The sequence below is a fragment of the Caenorhabditis remanei genome, chromosome II, assembly GCF_010183535.1.
Source record: "Caenorhabditis remanei strain PX506 chromosome II, whole genome shotgun sequence".
NCBI classification, from domain to species: domain Eukaryota; kingdom Metazoa; phylum Nematoda; class Chromadorea; order Rhabditida; family Rhabditidae; genus Caenorhabditis; species Caenorhabditis remanei.
In genome coordinates, this window is record NC_071329.1 from 17,305,642 (window position 1) to 17,324,769 (window position 19,128).

Here is a 19,128-nt window from a genome sequence, read left to right on the forward strand (position 1 = left end):
TAGGCAATAGTCTTCGACCGCTCTTACTTGCCTTCTCCACATTGTCATCTAACTTTTTGAGGGTACATTACAAGTTCAGAGTTGCATTTTTTTATTTGATATTTTATTTGGGTGGAGTGTTACCAGAAAACTATAGTTACCCTAACGAAATTGGAAAATCCGATTTGTTGGTCAATTTACAAGCACTCACAACTTTCTAGAGGGCTTACATGTTAGAATTCTGAAATTATAGCTTTTGACTGTAGACAGCCTTACAGTCGGTTATTTCAAAAACCTTCTTACTCAGGTCTACAATGTCTAAATGCTGTTATTTTGATAATATTGAAAAGCTGACGGGTAACTCCGCCCATTATTGTGCTAGAAAAAATCAGAAAACGGATTCAGAACCCTCACGTCGTCAGCTTTTTAGCTATGTGTTAAACGTGACTAAAAGACGGAAACTCACGATAGCAGTCTTCACGGTGACCATTGTTCCTCCAATATACTTACAATCTGTCTCAGCCTCCATATGCTTCAACTTATTCGTGAAAACTCTCAAGCATTTGTTCGAATTGACCAACTTGAATCCAGTTGGACACGCCTGTCCCGCAACATAATGTACGGAAAATAAAGCGAGAAGAAGAGAAATTAAAACTGATTTTGCCATCATTTTCAACTCTTATCAGTGCACTCGACCAGGCGGGTTTATATAGTGGCTGTGTGCATGCGGGGAGATGAAAATAGATAAGAGAAAACCACATCATTTTAAATTTTAATTATGTTACTGATAAGAAGACGATGATGATTTTGATGATAGTACTGGGGGAAAAATTGTTTGGAAATAAAGTTTCTGAGAATTCGTCACTTTCTGAGTTCTCTCTAGTTTTGCAAACAGGTGAATTTCAAAGGCAAATGGAATAAAACATTTTTGAAACATCTATCTTCTTCCATTATAAAAATAATTCATTCAAAAATTGATACTCCTGTTATGAACTCCTCCAATTCAACTACACAATTAGAGATATCAGAAGTTATAAATTACCTGTGGACAGAGGTTGGAGGTTTTGGACTCGTTATCTTTGCTCCTTTTTTCATTATTGCTTTAGCACTTGGTTCAGTTTTGTCATTTCCTATTTACTGTGTTATTCGCAATAAAAACCTTGCGAAGGAGAAGGAGGTATGTGATATGTATTTAAAATACAGCAGTGGTCATAAAGAATGCGACACTTGCAGTTTTTAGTTGAAAATGGTCAACTTTGTGAATGTGAAACGGCCTTCCTGATAGTCTCACAATATTGATTGTTTTTATGGACTATACAGATCACAAATAGAGCTTCATTTTTGTAGTTGACAACTTTTTTGTACGGTCACATCCTAAAAAGTTACAGGCAGTCAATGTAAACAGCCCAAAAATGTCTCCTTTTAACACTGAAAAAGGGCAAAATTTTCGAGAAATTCTTTGACGATTGATAACTTCTTAGGATGTGCACGTAGAAAAAAGTTGTCAACTACAAGACTGGAGTTTTAATTGTAAACTATACATTCCATAAACAATCAATATTATGAGACTATCAGGGAGGCCGTCTCAAAGTCACAAAGTTGACCATTTCCAACTAAAAACTACAAGTGTCGCATTCTTTATGGCCAGTACTGTATGTGGCCTTCTGCATGTTTCGTTTTCAAGAAACTAGTTATACTATGCATCAGAGCTGGGTGGAGGAAAAATTTTTGAAAAACGAAGTCGGAAGTTAATTTTGAAAATGTCAAATCTGAGGAAATTTTGTAGTCATCACTTGAAACGAATTTTGGCGTTGTTTTCATTCAAAATTTCATCAAAAACCACCAAAATGCAGCCGAAGTTTCCGGCGAAAATTCAAATTTCGTGAGCACTTTGCACGGAAGTCGGATGTGGCAAAAATTTTAAACGGAAGACGGAAGCCGTAAGTCGATAGCCTGCATAGTTATACGGGAAAAACATTTTTCGAATTCCGGAATGAGAAAAAATCCGGAATTTTGAATGATTTGCAAAATTTGCAAGACCAAGTCATTTTTTGAGTGTTTTTAATGATAAATAAAGTTTAAAACTACTTTTAAGGATTAAAACCGAAAAAGAAGTACTAGTCTTTTAAACTCAAAAAACATTCAAAAAGTCAACATCCGAACGCAACTGCGACGTTTCGCAACTACGTCTTTTCGTAACCACGACGTTTCTCAACCGGAGCGCATTTACATATTTGTGTCAGCTGAAAATGTTGAGTGTACCAAAGGGACTGGGAACACATTTGAAAACAATTAAATAGACGAAAATGTTATCTGACCCATTTTTTGACAAAACCAGATTAAACTATTGCTAGTTTTATGATTGCGAAACGTCCCAGTTGCGAAATGTCGTAGTTACGAAATTTCGCGGAGCCAATTCCGCACAGCTCTGGTATGCATGTAAAACTCAGAAAAATCGCGGTACAGAAGTGAAATCTCTTCTAACCCATCCAAACTTCCAGTCTCCAATATATCCAATAGTGGATCATTTCTTTCTTTACTCATGCTTGACATTTGCATATATAATTATGCCTTTCATTTGCTGGTTTTTTGATAACCACGTTTTACTAGAATATGGACTCGGAATTATTGTTACTGTTGTCTACATTTTGATGGTCACATTATCTCCGATTTTCAATATTCTTCTTATCATTTTAACTCTTCAAAGATTTTTATTGTATTATGTTGAAGACTCTGAAAAATATATGAGCTTCAAAATCTTGCACTGGCGATTATTCTTTGGCGCATTGTATATGATCTCTATTACTTTTAATTGTGGAATACGAGTGGCAAAATATGTTTTAGTCGTCTCGAAACCTTTCAACAATTCATTCGAAATTCCAATGACGGATAACGAAATTATAAATTCTATAGATGACACTTTTATGAATTTAGCTACTGTTTTAGAAGTTCTAGTAATAATATCTGCAGCTTTATACATCCCAATGTTTCATAGTATTCAAAAGTTGGCATATCTTCCATCAGTTGCTCAATATGAACCACAAAAATATGTAAAATATCAAGCCCTACTGATATCGGTGATGAAAAGTGTATGTTATTCTGACCCGCTTCACTTTCATCATTTTTTAAAATTTAGTTCATGTTTTTACTTGCTTTCTTTGGCGCTGGTCCCGTTCACAATTTCTTGCTTTGGCCTACCAGAGAGTTGGTATGTATATCAAATGCATAAAAATAATTAATTCAAATCGATTTTCCAGGCGTTTGTTGCCCTCAGCTTTTCAACATTTTTCACGACTCCTTTGATTATTCAAATGACATACATATTTTGCAACAAGAGGAATGTTAAGATTATATTATCTTATATATCAGTGGAGAACATCGTTGATAGGCTAAAATTATTGTTCCGAAGAAATAATAATGTACATCCTGTGGCATGACTAATAAACTATGTTAAATGTTATATTTAAGACATTTCGGTAGCTACGTGTTTAACAGGTGAAACGCGGAAATGGCATTTCTATTTTTATACTAATTTCTGAATCTCCCTTTAACGTGTCGGAATCATGTTTGGGTATTGTTTGATACGTCAAATAAACTATTCGAGCAAATAATGTTTGAATTATTTTTTTAATAATTTATTTGACCAAGCATTATTTGAATTTTAACTCAAAGAAACTTTAACCGTCAGAGAAAGTTGAAAAAAGAAACAGGAAAGCAGTAAAACAACTTTTAAAACACAGTGGAAATCAATGAAACCTCATTCTAGCTAAGTTTTGCTGCAAAAATACTACAGTGCCGGCCATAATCTTATTCCCAAGGGTTTTCCGGCCATAACTTTTTTTTCAAATTGATCGGATTAACCTGAAATTCGAGCAAATTAGATGCGCATTTAAAACGCATTTAAAAGAAGAGAAATTAAAACTGATTTTGCCATCATTTCAACTCTTATCAGTGCACTCGACCAAGCGGGTTTATATAGTGGCTGTGTGCATGAGGAGAGGGAAAATGGGAAAATAGATAAGAGATAGAAAACCACATCATTTTTAATTTTAATTGCGTTACTGATCAGAAGACGATGATGATATTGATGATAGTACTGGGGGAAAAGTTGTTTGGAAATAACATTTTTAGGGAATTTGTCATTTTCTTAATTTTCTAGTTTCGCAAACAGGTGAATTTCAAAATTCCAAGAACAGGTGGAAAAAAAACATTTATAAAATATCTATCTTCCTCCAGTCATTCATCCAAAAATATTTCAGTCAAAAATTGAAACTCATATTATGAACTGCTCCAATTCTGTTATCTATTCCATATATACACTGTTTGGACATTATGGATTCATTACCATTGTTCCTGTGTTATTTATTGTTTCTGGAGTTTTCTCGATATTGTCATTTCCTATTTACTGTGTTATTCGCAATATAAACCTTGAGAAAGAGAAGGAGGTATGGGATATGAGGCTGATGCATAAGTGTCTTTCTTGTTTGATGCTGTGACTTTGGTCTTCTGTCTCTGTGCAGTCAGATTGTTTTTCAACCCAAACTTTTTGCATTTTTCTGAATTCTTTAGTGACTAACGCATTGTGTTTCAAGTTGGTACCAAAACAGTTCGCTTGTTAAAACTATAGTTTTTTTCGGTGCCCAACCTATTTTGGAAAGTTTTTTGGTTCTAGTCGAATCGCTATTAGCATGACCTTTCATATTTTGAACATACTTTCTATTTCTAGTAATAAATCGCGGGACAAAAATAAAATGTCTTCTAAAAATGAATTAACAATTTATGTCAAACCCATCCAAACTTCCAGTCTCCAATATATCTAATAGTGGATCATTTCTTTCTCTACTCATGCTTGACATTCGGATATATAATTATGCCGTTCATTTTCTGGTTTTTTTTTGACGGAGATAATCAAGTAATAGTACTCCAAATTATTGCTTTGGTTTTGTACATGTTGATGGTCACATTATCCCCGATTTTTAATATTCTTTTAATAATATTAACTCTTCAAAGAGTTGTATTGTATTACATTGAAAACTCTGAAAAATATATGAGCTTCAAAATCTTGCACTGGCGATTATTCTTTGCTGCATTGTATATAATCTCTACTATTTTCAATTGTGGGATACGAGTGGCAAAATATGTTTTAATCGGCTTGGAACCCAACAATTCATTCGAAACCACAATGACGGATAACGAAATTATAAATTCTATAGATGACACATTTATGAATTTAGCTATTGCTTTAGAAGTTCTAGTAATAGTATCTGCAGCTTTATACATCCCAATGTTTCATAGTATTCAAAAGTTGGCCTATCTTCCATCGGTTGCTCAATATGAACCACAAAAATATGTCAAATATCAAGCCCTACTGATATCGGTGATGAAAAGTGTATGTTATTCTCATACTTGTCAAGGGCCGGGCCGGGCCGGGCTTTTTTTCAAAACGTCAGGCCCGGCCCGTCAGGCCCGTCTTTTTGGAGGGAATTTTTTTTCAATTTTTTTTCAATTTTTTTTTCAAATTTGATTAAGGTGTACTGAGATGAACTCAGACTTTTCTCATAGAATAATATGAGTGTCTTTTTGTCAATTTTTCCGCATGAAAAATTAAAAATTGAAAAAAAATTGAAAATTTTTCTAAAAAATCCCATATCCCTGACAAGACGGGCCTGACGGGCTGGGCCCGTCATTTGACAAGTATGGTTATTCTGACCGCTGCTTCTCAATTAAAAAAAATTAAGCTTATGTTTCTACTTGCTTTCTTTTTTGGTGATACCATTACAAATCTCTTTCGTCTTCCTATGAGAGATACGGTATGCCAAATGCATTGAAAACAATCATCAAAATAGTTTTTCCAGGCTTTTGTTTTCCTCAGCTTCTCAACATTTTTCACGACTCCTTTGATTATTCAAATGACTTATATATTTTGTAACAAGAGGAACGTCACGATTATGTTATCTTATATTCCTATGGAGAAGCTCGTTGATAAGCTAAAATTATTGTTCCGAAAAAGTAATAATGTACAGCCTGTGGTATGACTAATAAACTATGTTAAATGTTATATTTAAGACATTTCGGTAGCTACGTGTTTAACAGGTGAAACGCGGAAATGGCATTTCTATTTTTATACTAATTTCTGAATCTCCCTTTAACGTGTCGGAATCAGGTTTGGGTATTGTTTGATACGTCAAATAAACTATTCGACCAAATAATGTTTGAATTATTTTTTAAAATAATTTATTTGACCAAAAATTATTTGATTTTTTTTCAAACATTCAAACAGTTTCAAATAATTTCTAACCACTCAAAGAAACTTTAACCGTCAGAGAAAGTTGAAAAAAGAAACAGGAAAGCAGTAAAACAACTTTTAAAACACAGTGGAAATCAATGAAACCTCATTCTAGCTAAGTTTTGCTGCAAAAATACTACAGTGCCGGCCATAATCTTATTCCCAAGGGTTTTCCGGCCATAACTTTTTTTTCAAATTGATCGGATTAAAAAATAAATTTTTCTCAAACTTCACCTATATGAATAAAAGTGGACCTTATACTCAAATCAAAGAATGAAAATATTTGTCAAAGACCTGTCATGAAGAAACAAGTACTGTGAAAATCATAGTTGTCAAGGCCCGGCCCGGGCCGGGCCGGGCCGGGCCTTGTCGGCGAAATCAGGGCCCGGCCCGGCCCGAAGGCCCGGGCAAATTGGCGCGAAAGTCAAATTTTCAAATTTTTTCAAATTTTTTGAATTTTTTTGAATTTTTTTGCGAAAAAGTCACATTTTCGACTATCAGTCAGAATTAGAAGAAATTCTGAAAAATAGTCAAAAATGGTCACATTTCCGATGAAAAATTGAAAAAAATTGGAAAAAAAAATTGGAAAAAAAAAGGTCGTTTTTTGAAGCCGGGCCTTCGGGCCGGGCCGGGCCTTGAAAATTTTCTACCGGCCCGGCCCGGCCCGGCCCGGGCCTTCGGGCCTTGCCGGGCCTTGCCGGGCCGGCCCGGGCCTTGACAACTATGGTGAAAATACAGCGCCGTCGGATTAGGAAAACAGAAGGTTCATATAGGCAAAAAGTGAGGGCGCGCCGACCGCTCTTATGGCGCAGGCGGTAACATCCTCGGCGGCAAGTTCAAACCACACACTGGCTTAAACCCTCACGATCATCTTACAATCAGCGGCTTTCTTTTTTTGTTGACTGTATTCATTTTTCACTCAACTTATCGAATATCTGAGAAAAACCTCCGTCAACCGTATAAAATGCAGTTTTTTTGAACCAGTTTTGTCATAGTCATCGTAGGATTGCATTAAGAATTTTACGGAAAATAACTTCCCTTGTTTTATACGTTTAATTATGAATTTGAACAGGAAAACCCTAAATGTCGTCAAATATGATGCATTGTGTGCATGCACCGTATCTGACGCAAAAATGCATGCCAATCACAGATTCGATCACAATTTCTTTTGAGTTCTCACCTCCTTTAAAAGAAGAGAAATTAAAACGGATTTTTCCATCATTTTCAACTCTTGTCAGTGCACTCGACCAGGCCTGTTTATATAGTGGCTGTGTGCATGCGGGGAGGGAAAATGGGAAAATAGATAAGAGATAGAAAACCACATCATTTTTAATTTTTATTACGTTACTGATAAGAAGACGATGATAATATTGATGATAGTACTGGGGGAAAAGTTGTTTGGAAGTGAAATTTTCTGGAATTCGTCATTTTCTATAATAACTTCTCTAGTTTTGAAGACAGGTGAATTTCAAAATTTCAAAAACAGGTGAAAAAAACATTTATAAAACGTCTCTTTTCCAGTCATTCATCCAAAAATGTTTCATTCAAAAATTGAAACTCATATTATGAACTGCTCCAATTCTACTACACACGTAGGTATATCAGATGCTGTATATATGCTGCACTTAGTGGTTGGAAGGGTTGGATTCATGTTTCTCTTTCCTGTGTTATTAATTATTTTTGGAATTCTCTCGGTATTGTCATTTCCTATTTACTGTGTTATTCGCAATAAAAACCTTGAGAAAGAGAAGGAGGTATGTGATATATATTTCTAAGACGCAATCTCCGAGTCGATCGACCATCGGCAAAAAATAAATATTTAAAAAAAATGCATTTACATTTTATGTTTAACCCATCAAAACTTCCAGTCTCCAATATATCCAATAGTGGATCATTTCTATCTGTACTCATGCTTGACATTTGGATGTATAATTATACCTTTCATTTTATGGATTCTTGGTAACGCAATTCCACAAGACTTTTTATCCTTCTTTACTGTTGTTTTTGTGTACACGTCGATGGTCACATTATCCCCGATTTTCAATATTCTGTTAATAATTTTGACTTTTCAAAGATTTATATTGTATTACGTTGAAAACTCTGAAAAATATGTGAGCTTCAAAATCTCGTGCTGGAGATTATTTTTTGGTGCATTGTATGTAATCTCTACTATTTTCAATTTTGGAATACGAGTGGCGAAACTTGTTTCATTCAGAAAAAACGGTTTATCGGAAACCTCAATTTCGGGAAACAAAATTATAGATTCTATAGATGACACATATATAAATATATTTTTTGTTTTAGAAGTTCTAGTTGTAATATCTGCAGTTTTATACATCCCAATGTTCTGTAGTATTCAAAAATTGGCCCATCTTCCATCAGTTGCTCAATATGAACCACAAAAATATGTCAAATATCAAGCCCTACTGATCTCGGTTATGAAAAGTGTTAGTTATTTTGACTGCTTCTTTATCATAATTCAAAAAAATTTAGTTCATGTTTCTACTTGCTTTCTTTGGTGCTGGTTCTTTGCCCCTGTTAACAAAAGAGTTTGTATGTCTCAGGCGTACAAAGCATTCATCTAAATAGTTTTTTCAGGCGTTTATTTTCCTCAGCTTTTCAACTTTTTTCACGACTCCTATGGTTATTCAAATGACTTATATATTTGGCAACAAGAGGAATGTCATGGTTATGCTATCTTATATATCAGTCGAGAGCGTGATGGATAAGCTAAAGTCAATGTTTCAAAGAAATAATAATGTACATCCTGTGGCATGACAAATAAACTACGTTAAATGTTATATTTAAGACGTTTTGTTAGCATCCTGTTTTTCAAAACAGGTGGAACTCGGAATCGGCATTTCTATTTTTACACGAATTTATAATTGGATGGTTGAAGATAAACTTCTTTTTTTTACACGAATTTCTGAATTTCCTTCCAGCGCGTCAGAATCAAGTCTGGGCAATGTTTGAGACGTGAACAGGAAACAAAAAAACTAGATACGGTGGCCAAGTAACCAACTTTTGCTAAACGTGTTTTCTCGTGAAGCAACCAGTAGAAGTTGATGAAAGTTGGTTGAAATACTAATTCAGACAAGCTGAACAAGAATATATCAAAATTGATAAAAGTGTGTTGTCTAGATTTTGAGACTTGCAGGTTTTACAGGGAGTCCAAAAAAATCAACAAATTATGACAGACAGTGCCATTTTTTGAAAATCTATCGGTCTATATTGCTGAAAATTGGCTGAAACTCTAGGGAAATGTGTTCGCCTCTGTGTTTTTCTAGGTTTCACAAATCACTATCGCAGACCACAACTCACCTTCAAGCTCAGTAGTTATATCACTCCAAATTTTAGGCAGGTCCCAAATTTACAAAAACTTCGTCTCCCTCAGACAAACAAAAAAGTCGTGAAACTGAACGAGCAATTTATATCTGCAAAGGTTTTATCAATAATTAATTTTGCATTTTCCTGTTCCCTGGCTGGGGTTTGAGCAGTGGGCGGAGCCTAACGAAATTTGTACTATGAAAATTACCAAACCAATCTTGAAACAGGTGAAACTTACAATATAAAGGTTCGAATTAGTTTCTTGTGGCAAGATTCAGTTGACTCTCATTTCTTGCATCATGAAAGCTGTTAACATGAGTTTCAATCATCCTATTGATGAATTTCCATATGATAATTGTGTTGGTATTGTGAATTTAATTGTCGGTGAATGGTTTCTCCAGTGTTTAATACTTCCGTTTTATATAAATATTTTCCGGAAGAATAAAGAGAGAGATGGGAAGGTTAGTAAGCTGCGATCTATGTAGCGTACCTAGATAAAGATTGAACAGAGAAAATAATCAGCAAACTTTACCTTTTGATTTCCAGACACCCCTCTACCCACTGCTCAACTATATATTTCATGTCTTATTGGTGTTCTACATCGCTTCTGCATTTTCTATAGTTTGTGCTATCACTGTAGTCCAAATAGATGTAGTACTAAAGGAATTAATACAGTTTGTAATATCACTAAAATTATGATACGTGTAGTACTAAACACAAAATATGACTATGCAAGCGGAGTAATGCTGTTGAGTTTGCTCTTTATTCATGAACAAATCAAAGTGTTTCACCTTTTGTTATTTATTGTGGCTGTTCAAAGATTCTCGATCTACCTTTTCCCTGAAAACGGGTCTAATTCCAACAGTGTGAACAAACATTTCACGGTACTTGTGTTTTTTATAAATTTTTTAGTTATTTTTCAAGACATTTGTCAGACTTGGAAATATTCAGCACTCGGCAATTTCAGTTTTCCAGTTAGTTTGCTATCTTTGAATTTTATATTCTCAACAGTTTTAATTTCAGAATTTCTATCAAATCCTCACTTTTTTATTGTTCTCAGCTGCATTACTACATATTCCAATATACCTTAGAGTTAGAAAACTGGGAAATCTTGCATCAGCTAGACTTAATAAACCACAAATATTCATATTCTGGCAGACACTCGCAATGGCAGTGGGAAAACTGGTTCGCTTACCATATATTAGCACGACGCGTCTTACAACCGCGCTCTACAGAAACCAAAAAAATTGTGAGTGAAATTGAGAGGCTCAGATAAAAAGATACATTTTTCATGGGGATTTCGGTGGAGCGCAGTAGAACTGTGCTGATTATTCTTTAAAGATTATTTCATTTTCAGCCATGTCTAGTGTTCGCACTGCTAGTTTTTATTGCGAACGTTGAAGAAGAATGGTTGGTAGGTATCACTTGCAGTTTGAGAGTTGATAGTTAATTTTCAGATATACCTTTCGTTGTCTATGGGTGATATAATAATGATACCTTTCATAATTCAAGTGACGTATCTCGGGTTTAACAAACGGAATTTAGATTCCCTGTTGAATTCATTTAAGTCGATGATTATTTAGATTGTTTGCTGTAAATCAAGAACATCTCAAGTGACACTTTCTCAAGTAGTGTCTACTATTTACAGAGGAAGACTTCAAAATTGATTATTTGATATTTTGGTTCACTTTGGACCCGAAGAAAAGCCCAGAAGGAGGTAAAAACTATAATGTAGAAAACAGGTATGAAGCAGGTGAAATTTGAAAATAAAATTCTGCTCATTATGCATCATTTTGTATCGTTTTTAACCAAAAGTTTACTGCAATTTTTTTAAATTTTTGCTGAAAACGCAACCTCTCCAACTCGTCAACCGAACGACCGAGCTCTCAGTTTTGCAGTGTCTTCTTGCCAATTCCTCTCAGAGAAGAGGAAGTAATAGAAATCTTGAAACAGGTGAAACTAACGATAAATAGTTTCGCATTAGTTTTTCCAGAAAACATAAGTTTCGAAGAAGAGTTGTAAACTCCTATTCTGAGAGCCAAAGAGTACATTATCCCACGATGACATGAACTGATCAAAAATTTACCGTCAACTACGTTAAGAGACAGTAATACCTTGTCGCAGAACGGATGTATTCACTGATTGTACAAGTCTTTATCGCAGTCGTAATGCGTTCTCTTGCTCCTCTCGATTCCGGGTCACATTGATTTTCCTCGCAAAATCACCCGAAATTATAAGCCGAAATCTTTTACAATTTTTCCGCTCTATTTATGATACCTTTTCCTGATTTATTCCATTAAAATCGGCAAATTCTATGGTAACAAAGAGTGAAGTTTAGCCAAAAATATGTTTCACCTGTCAGCGTTGTAGTTTTGGTCCTTCCTTGAGATTTCCAGCAGGTTTCCAGAAAACTCAACAGGGAAGTAAGAGCTTAAAATAGATTGGAGAGAGTTTGAGAAAAAAATCGGTTTTGGTAAATCCAAACATGTTTCTAAAATAAAAAAGGAAGTGAAACATTATTGAAACAATTCAAACTGCAGGAAGTAAACCAAAATATCAAAAAATTAATTCTGAAGTCCTTCTCGGTAAATAGTAGGCAATGCTTGAGAGGGTGTCACTCGAGATGTTGTTGATTTACAGCAAACAATCCATTTGAAGAAATTAAGCATTGCCTTAAATGAATTCAACAAGAAATCCAATTTCCGTTTGTTACATCCAAGATATGTCACTTGAATTATGAAAGGAATCATTATTATATCGACCATAGACAAATAAAGTACATCTGAAAACTATCCAACCAAATCTCAAACTGAAAGTGATACCTAAGTCTACCTCTTTAACGTTCGCAATGAAACTCAACAGTGCGACTACCAGACACAGCTGAAAATAAAATCTCAACTTTAAAAACGAATGTATATGGTAAATGTTGTGGCGTGAACTAGCATGGCCTAGCCACGCCACTCTCCTGCCACCAAATAGTAAGAACATAACTGTAGACCAACCATTTTTCCCACTGCCATAGCGAGTGTCTGCCAGAATATGAATATTTGTGGTTTATTGAGTCTAGCTGATTCAAGATTTCCCAGTTTTCTAACACTTAGGTATATTGGAATATGTAGTATTGCTGCTGTGAACAATAAAAGAGTGAGGATTTGATGGATATTCTGGAATCAAACTTCCGAGAATATAAAATTTGAAGGTAACAAACCAACCGGAAAACTGAAACTCCTGACTCCAAAATATTTAAAATACAGATAAGTATCTTGAGACACAACAAAAAAATTGATAAAAGAGATAAGTTTCTTGAAATGTATGTTCACACTGTTTGAATAAGGCTCGGTCTTAGGAAAAAAGTAGATCACGAATCTTTGAGCAGCCAAAAAAAAACAGCAAGAGATGAAACACTTTGATTTGTTCATGAATAATGATCAAACTCAGAAAAAAAGATATTATGACTTCCCAGTCAAAGTCTGTGTTTAGTACTACACGTATTATGACTTCAATGATAACACAAACTATACAAATTGCTAAAGCGATGTAGAATATCAATAAGGAGTGAAAGATATAGTTGAGCAGTGGGTAAAGAGGTGTCTGGAAATCAAAAGGTAATGTTTGTTGATAATTTTTTGTTCAATCTCTATCTAGATACGCTACAAAAATTGCAGATTACTAACCTTCTCAACTCTTTCTTTATTCTTCCGAAACACACTTATATAAAACGGAAGTACCAAAGACTGCAGAAACAAACCGAAAATAAATATCTCAAATGAATCGTTTAAAATAGAGATATTATAAAACATAGTGAGCGTGTCGGAACTCATGTTAACAGCTTTCATGATACTGATAAAAAGACGATGATGATATTGATGATAGTACTGGGAAAAAGTTGTTTGGAAATAAAATTTTCAGGAAATTCGTCATTTTCTATTATAAGCTCTCTAGTTTTGCAAGCAGGTGAAATTCAAAATTCCAAGAACAGGTGGAAAAAAACATTTATAAAACACATAACTTCATCCAGTCATTCATTCAAAAATATTTTAGTCTAAAACTGATATTCATATAATGATCCCCTCTAATTGGACTAATCACTTCGATATATCAAATGCTGTATATTCGCTGCACTTAGTGGTTGAAAGGGTTGGATTCATGTTCCCCTTTCCTGTGTTATTAATTGTTTTTGGAATTTTCTCGATATTGTCATTTCCTATTTACTGTGTTATTCGCAATAAAAACATTGAGAAAGAGAAGGAGGTTTGTATGTGATATGAGGATGATGCATAAACGCTCATAAAAACTAAGGTTTTTTTTCGGTACCGAACCTATTTTGAAAAGTGTCTGGGTTCTAGTCGAATTGCTTTTAGCATGTTGAAATTTTTATTTAAAAAAAATATAGAATATGCCTTTATAACAATTTATGTCTAACCCATCAAATCTTCCAGTCTCCAATATATCCAATAGTGGATCATTTCTTTCTCTACTCTTGCCTGACATTTGCATATATAATTCTGCCGTTCCTATTTTGGTTTGTTGGTAACGCTACAGCCGTAGCACTCATTGTTATTGGTCTTGGTTTGCACTTTTTGATGGTCACAGTATCTCCAATTTTCAATATTCTTCTTATAATTTTAACTCTTCAAAGATTCGTATTGTATTACGTGGAAAACTCTGAAAAATATGCGAGCTTCAAAATCTTGCACTGGCGATTATTCTTTGGTGCATTGTACTTAATCTCTATTATTTTCAATTTTGGAATACGAGTGGCAAAATATCTTTTTTACAGAAGGGAACCTGTAAACGGTGAAACCACCTGGACGGATAACAAAATGATAAATTCTATAGATGACACATATATGAACATATCTTTTGCTTTAGAAGTTCTAGTTGTAATATCTGCAGTTTTATACATCCCAATGTTGCGTAGTATTCAAAAGTTGGCCCATCTTCCATCAGTTGCTCAATATGAACCACAAAAATATGTCAAATATCAAGCTCTACTGATATCGGTGATTAAAATGGTTAGTTACTCTGGCCGCTTCTTTATCATAATTTTTAAATTTTAGTGTGTGTTCCTACTTGCTTTCTATTCTGGTGAATTCCTTTCAAGAAATGCATTTCTTTTTCCTCAGAGAGAGTTGGTATGTCAAATGCGTACGAAACATTCCTCGAAATAGTTTTCCCAGATGTTTTTTTGCCTCAGCTTTTCAACTTTTTTCACGACTCCAATGATTATTCAAATGACTTATATATTTTGCAACAAGAAGAACGTCAAGATTATGTTATCTTATATATCAGTTGAGAACGTTGTTGGTAGACTGAAATTAATGTTCCGAAGGAGTAATAGTGTTCAACCTGTGGTATGACAAATAAACTACGCTAAATTTCATACTCAAGACATTTCCGGCATTCTTAAAACAGGTGAAACGCGAAAATGGCATTTCTATTTTTACACGAATTTCAGTTTCTTCCTTCAGCGCGTTGGAATCAGGTGTTGGCATTGTTTGAGACGTCAAATGAACTATTCAAGCAAATAATTTATTTGACCAAACATTATTTGAATATTTTCTCAAACAGCTAAACAATTTAAAATTATTTCAAACAGCTCTGAATAATCTTTTATCGTCAATGAGAGCAGTAAAACATTTTTTTTAACAGTAAAATAACTTCCAAACCACAGTGGAAATCAATGAAATCCCATTCTAGCTAAATTTTTTAAACACTACTGATAAGAAGACAATGATGATGGGAAAAGTTGTTCGGAAATAGAATTTCTTGACATTCGTCATTTTCTATTCTAAGTTTTCTAGTTTTGCAGACAGGTGAAATGTAAAATTTCAAGAACAGGTGATGAAAAATCATTTATAAAACATCTACTTTAATCCAGGAGTCTTCCGCCTTTCAGTCAAATTAGTCATGTCTAAAATGCTGACGTCGTGAGGATTCTGAATCCGTTTCTGATTTTTTCAAGACAAAAAAAGATCGCCTCAATCAATTTTTAGGACTGAAATCTCATAAACAACTTCTATCACAAATTCGTTCTGAAAAATTACTCGACAACTCGACACGTAACTCCATCTCGATGATTCTTTCCCTACACAGGTGAGTCGCGAACGACCCGTTACGGATGCACCGCAAGTCGCGCGCGGTCCGCATAGGAATCATATGTGGGTCAGTATGCGATCAGTAACGGATCGGTTCGCGAACGGTTTGAATGTAACGGCGAGCGCTTCCTCCCTTCAATTTTTGTTATCATTTACTACAAAACCCCCGTTTTTCCAGTCAAACCATACAAAATGCATATTTCATTTTGTTTATTCTGAAAAAGATAACATTTGATACATAAATACATAATTAATACATAAATAAATACATAAAAATCACAAAAAATGGGATAATTAGGTTCACAAAATTAAGTTCGAATCTGGGACGGAGACGGCGGATGACTTCTGATTTGACCGTTCTTGTACCCCTAAAATCGGAATATTGAGAGTACGGTACAATTTTGTAGCTCCTTTTACCGTATTGTTCCATTTGAACTCTGCACCATTTCCTTCGTTAACTGCCGAAATTCTGAAAAAATTTGATTAAAATATTATTTTGTATTGGTGATACTTACTTCCATTGTTAGTCGTTTATCCATTTTATGCAGCTGGCGGAGGCCCGAACGTCCATCTTTTCCTTCTGTCGCTATTAATCATTTGCTGAAAAGTAATAAATTTAGGATAATTCCATGGAAAGTCAAATGTATCGACGGCTTCCGATGCAATCCTCATGCGAGTAAAATTTTTTAAAGCAAGATTTTGAACGATCGCAAATGAAAAAAGCTCAAAATTAGAAAAAAAAACAAGAAAAATAAATAATTCAGCAAGAAAAAAATAGATGGAAGAGGGTGCAGTCTTTAGTCCCTCAGACCTCAGCCATCGGTAACGGATCCGTACGCGAATCCGTATTCCAACCGCGCGCGAGTCAATTGCTTTTCCACGCTAAAGTGCAGAGCCGTATTCTATCCGTTCGCGATTTTTGGAAACGGACCGTACGCGACTGACCAGTCGTGAAAATAGCCGTAACGGATCAGTTACGGACCAGAAACCTGGTCCATCCGCATACGGTTGAAGCGCACTTTACTTGTGTAGTAAACGAGCAACTGAAGGTTTCAATTTCAAATCGTCACAGGCAGGGATGTGCGGAAATAAAAATTTCGGAAATTTCGGAATTTCCGATTTCTGTTCCGCACAGCTTTAACGCTAGCTCTATTGTGTTCTCCTTGAATACATTTACCTATAATTTTTGCCAGAAAGTGGGTAGAGAGGACCACTCCTTTCTTGTTTTTTTTTGGGCTGTCACTTGATAAGTTTATCTCATTCAACAAATCATGGGAAATCGCAATTACTCCATAGATTTTTCTTATCTTTGACAAACGATATAAATTTCCATAATGGGTCTACGCTGGAGGTACCAAAGAAGAAAACAACTACGTTTTTGCTAGTGGTGAAACATAGACCATAATGAAATGTGGCAAAAAACTGAAACCACGAAACATTTGTTTTGTTGTGAAAAAGGTTGAGGGACAAATTTTTCCACCTAGGCCATTTCATGTACAAAACTTTACAGGGAGCTTCTGTAACTACCTGGAGTCCATCAGAATCAAAATTTCACTCTGAAAATACATTAGCCTCTATGCTTCTTTTAAATAATGTCGCAGACCACAGTTCACCGTGCAGTTTATTGTTTGATAAGAATATTTTGTACATGACATTTTTCTTTCCAGTTGAAAATACATTATAGGAGCAAACATCACAGGTGGAATTTGCAGAAACCTTGGAAAGCTTAATATATAGCTTCATATTATGAATTCAGTTTTTTCTGTGCCAAAAAGTTTGCCACGCCCACAGAACTACAACTTGCCTGTTTAAAAAAAATTCTAAAAATCTTCTAAAAATGCAAAGCCTGACAATGACAGATGAAGAAGAGTACTCTCTTGGGTCTTTATTTTGGATCTACCTTGGGTTTCCGCTAATAATCTTGTTCGTCATTTGCCCTGCCCTGATAATGTTTATTTTCACAATGCTATCCTTCTCATTTTATTATCTTCTATACCAAAAAAATCGATCGAAAGAAGAAGCATCCCCATTGTACCCTATACAACAACACTTTTTCCGATGGTCCAATATTTTATTTTCTTATTACACTTGGATATTATTAATTAGTCTTTTATGTTTAATTTATGAAACTTATCGCGAAAATCTCAAAATTTTGATCTTTTATTCTGTCGTCTTGGCGTATATTTTGTCTTCTGCTGTATCACCAGTCTTTAATATTCTATTGATATTTCTGGCGGTAAAAAGATTTTCTTTATTTTTTCTAGAAGATTCTGAGCGGTTTCTAAATCTGAAATCTAAATATTTATGGGTGCTCATCTATTTTCTCTACGCCTCATCGATTTTCTGTAGTTTTTATATCCGATTTCAAAAATTGTGTCTTATTATCAAAAATGGGAGTGAAGGTTATGTTCATGGTGTATCGTTTACTAATGACAAATCGTTAGATTTTATCGATAATTCGATAATGAATGTATTCTTGGTCTCGGAGGTTTTATCTGCTATTTCAGTTATAGCCTATATCCCAATGTTTATAAAAGTTCAGAAACTATCGTATCTGCCATCAGTTGCAGATTCTCAACCAGAAAAATATATCAAGTACCAAATCTTGTTTATTTTCGCTTCGAAAACTGTAAGACCACGGTTACTGTAGAACATTTATTGTAACGTGATCGTAACTCACCATTTTTCTAGTTGACAACTTTTTGATCCGCCCACTTTTGAGATATGCGCCATTAACGTTGGAAAATCGTAAGAATTAAAGAAAAACTGCCAAACTTAGTCATTTTTAACGAGAAAATATGATTTTTGCGTCAAAATGACCGGAAAATCCTATTTCTGGCGTTAAAAACTTTAAAAAACCTAATTTTCCATGGCGGAAACCACATTTTTAACTAAAACCAGTTTTGCCGAGAAGATTTTCATTTGGAGAATGCGTACCTGGGTTTGATCCCGCTCGGTCCAATTTTTGTAAATTTTTAACCTTTTCTGATTTTAGTCCATTTTATCTTGTAGATCTTAAAAAACGCTACATTATTGTAGTTGACAACTTTTTGATAGCCCCGCCCACTTTTGAGATATATGTCTTTAAACAAGCGACTTTTTTTTACTAATTCTGCAAATTTTTGAACTAAATTTGTCTTGGTAGTGGTCTTAAAAAAGCATCTGAAAGTTTTCGTTTGAAAAAATACCAATTTATTCTTTGGTTTGAACCAAATTTCCACATTTTCAGATAATTCTTCTTGTGTCTTTTGTGGGCTCTGAAACAGTGCACTATTATACCGGACTTTCCAAAAAAGAAGCGGTACCAGATTACAACTAAAAAATTCCTTCTAAAGTTTTTCCTTTTCAGATTTTTGTCGTCACCAACATTGCTACATTCCAGATGACACCTGTTATTATTCAAACAACTTATATATTTTGTAACAAGAAAAATGTGAG

At 34.6% G+C, this 19,128-nt stretch overlaps 1 protein-coding gene across 1 annotated transcript; it reads right to left on the reverse strand.

Annotated features, from left to right (window-relative positions):
- Window positions 1-409: 409 nt before the first annotated feature.
- Window positions 410-646, reverse strand: GCK72_007625 (uncharacterized protein; the record flags this gene model as incomplete). The annotated part of the gene is made up of 1 exon (XM_003107246.2): window positions 410-646. One exon carries the CDS (start codon window positions 644-646, stop codon window positions 410-412), a length of 237 nt encoding a protein of 78 aa, XP_003107294.2.
- Window positions 647-19,128: the final 18,482 nt, after the last annotated feature.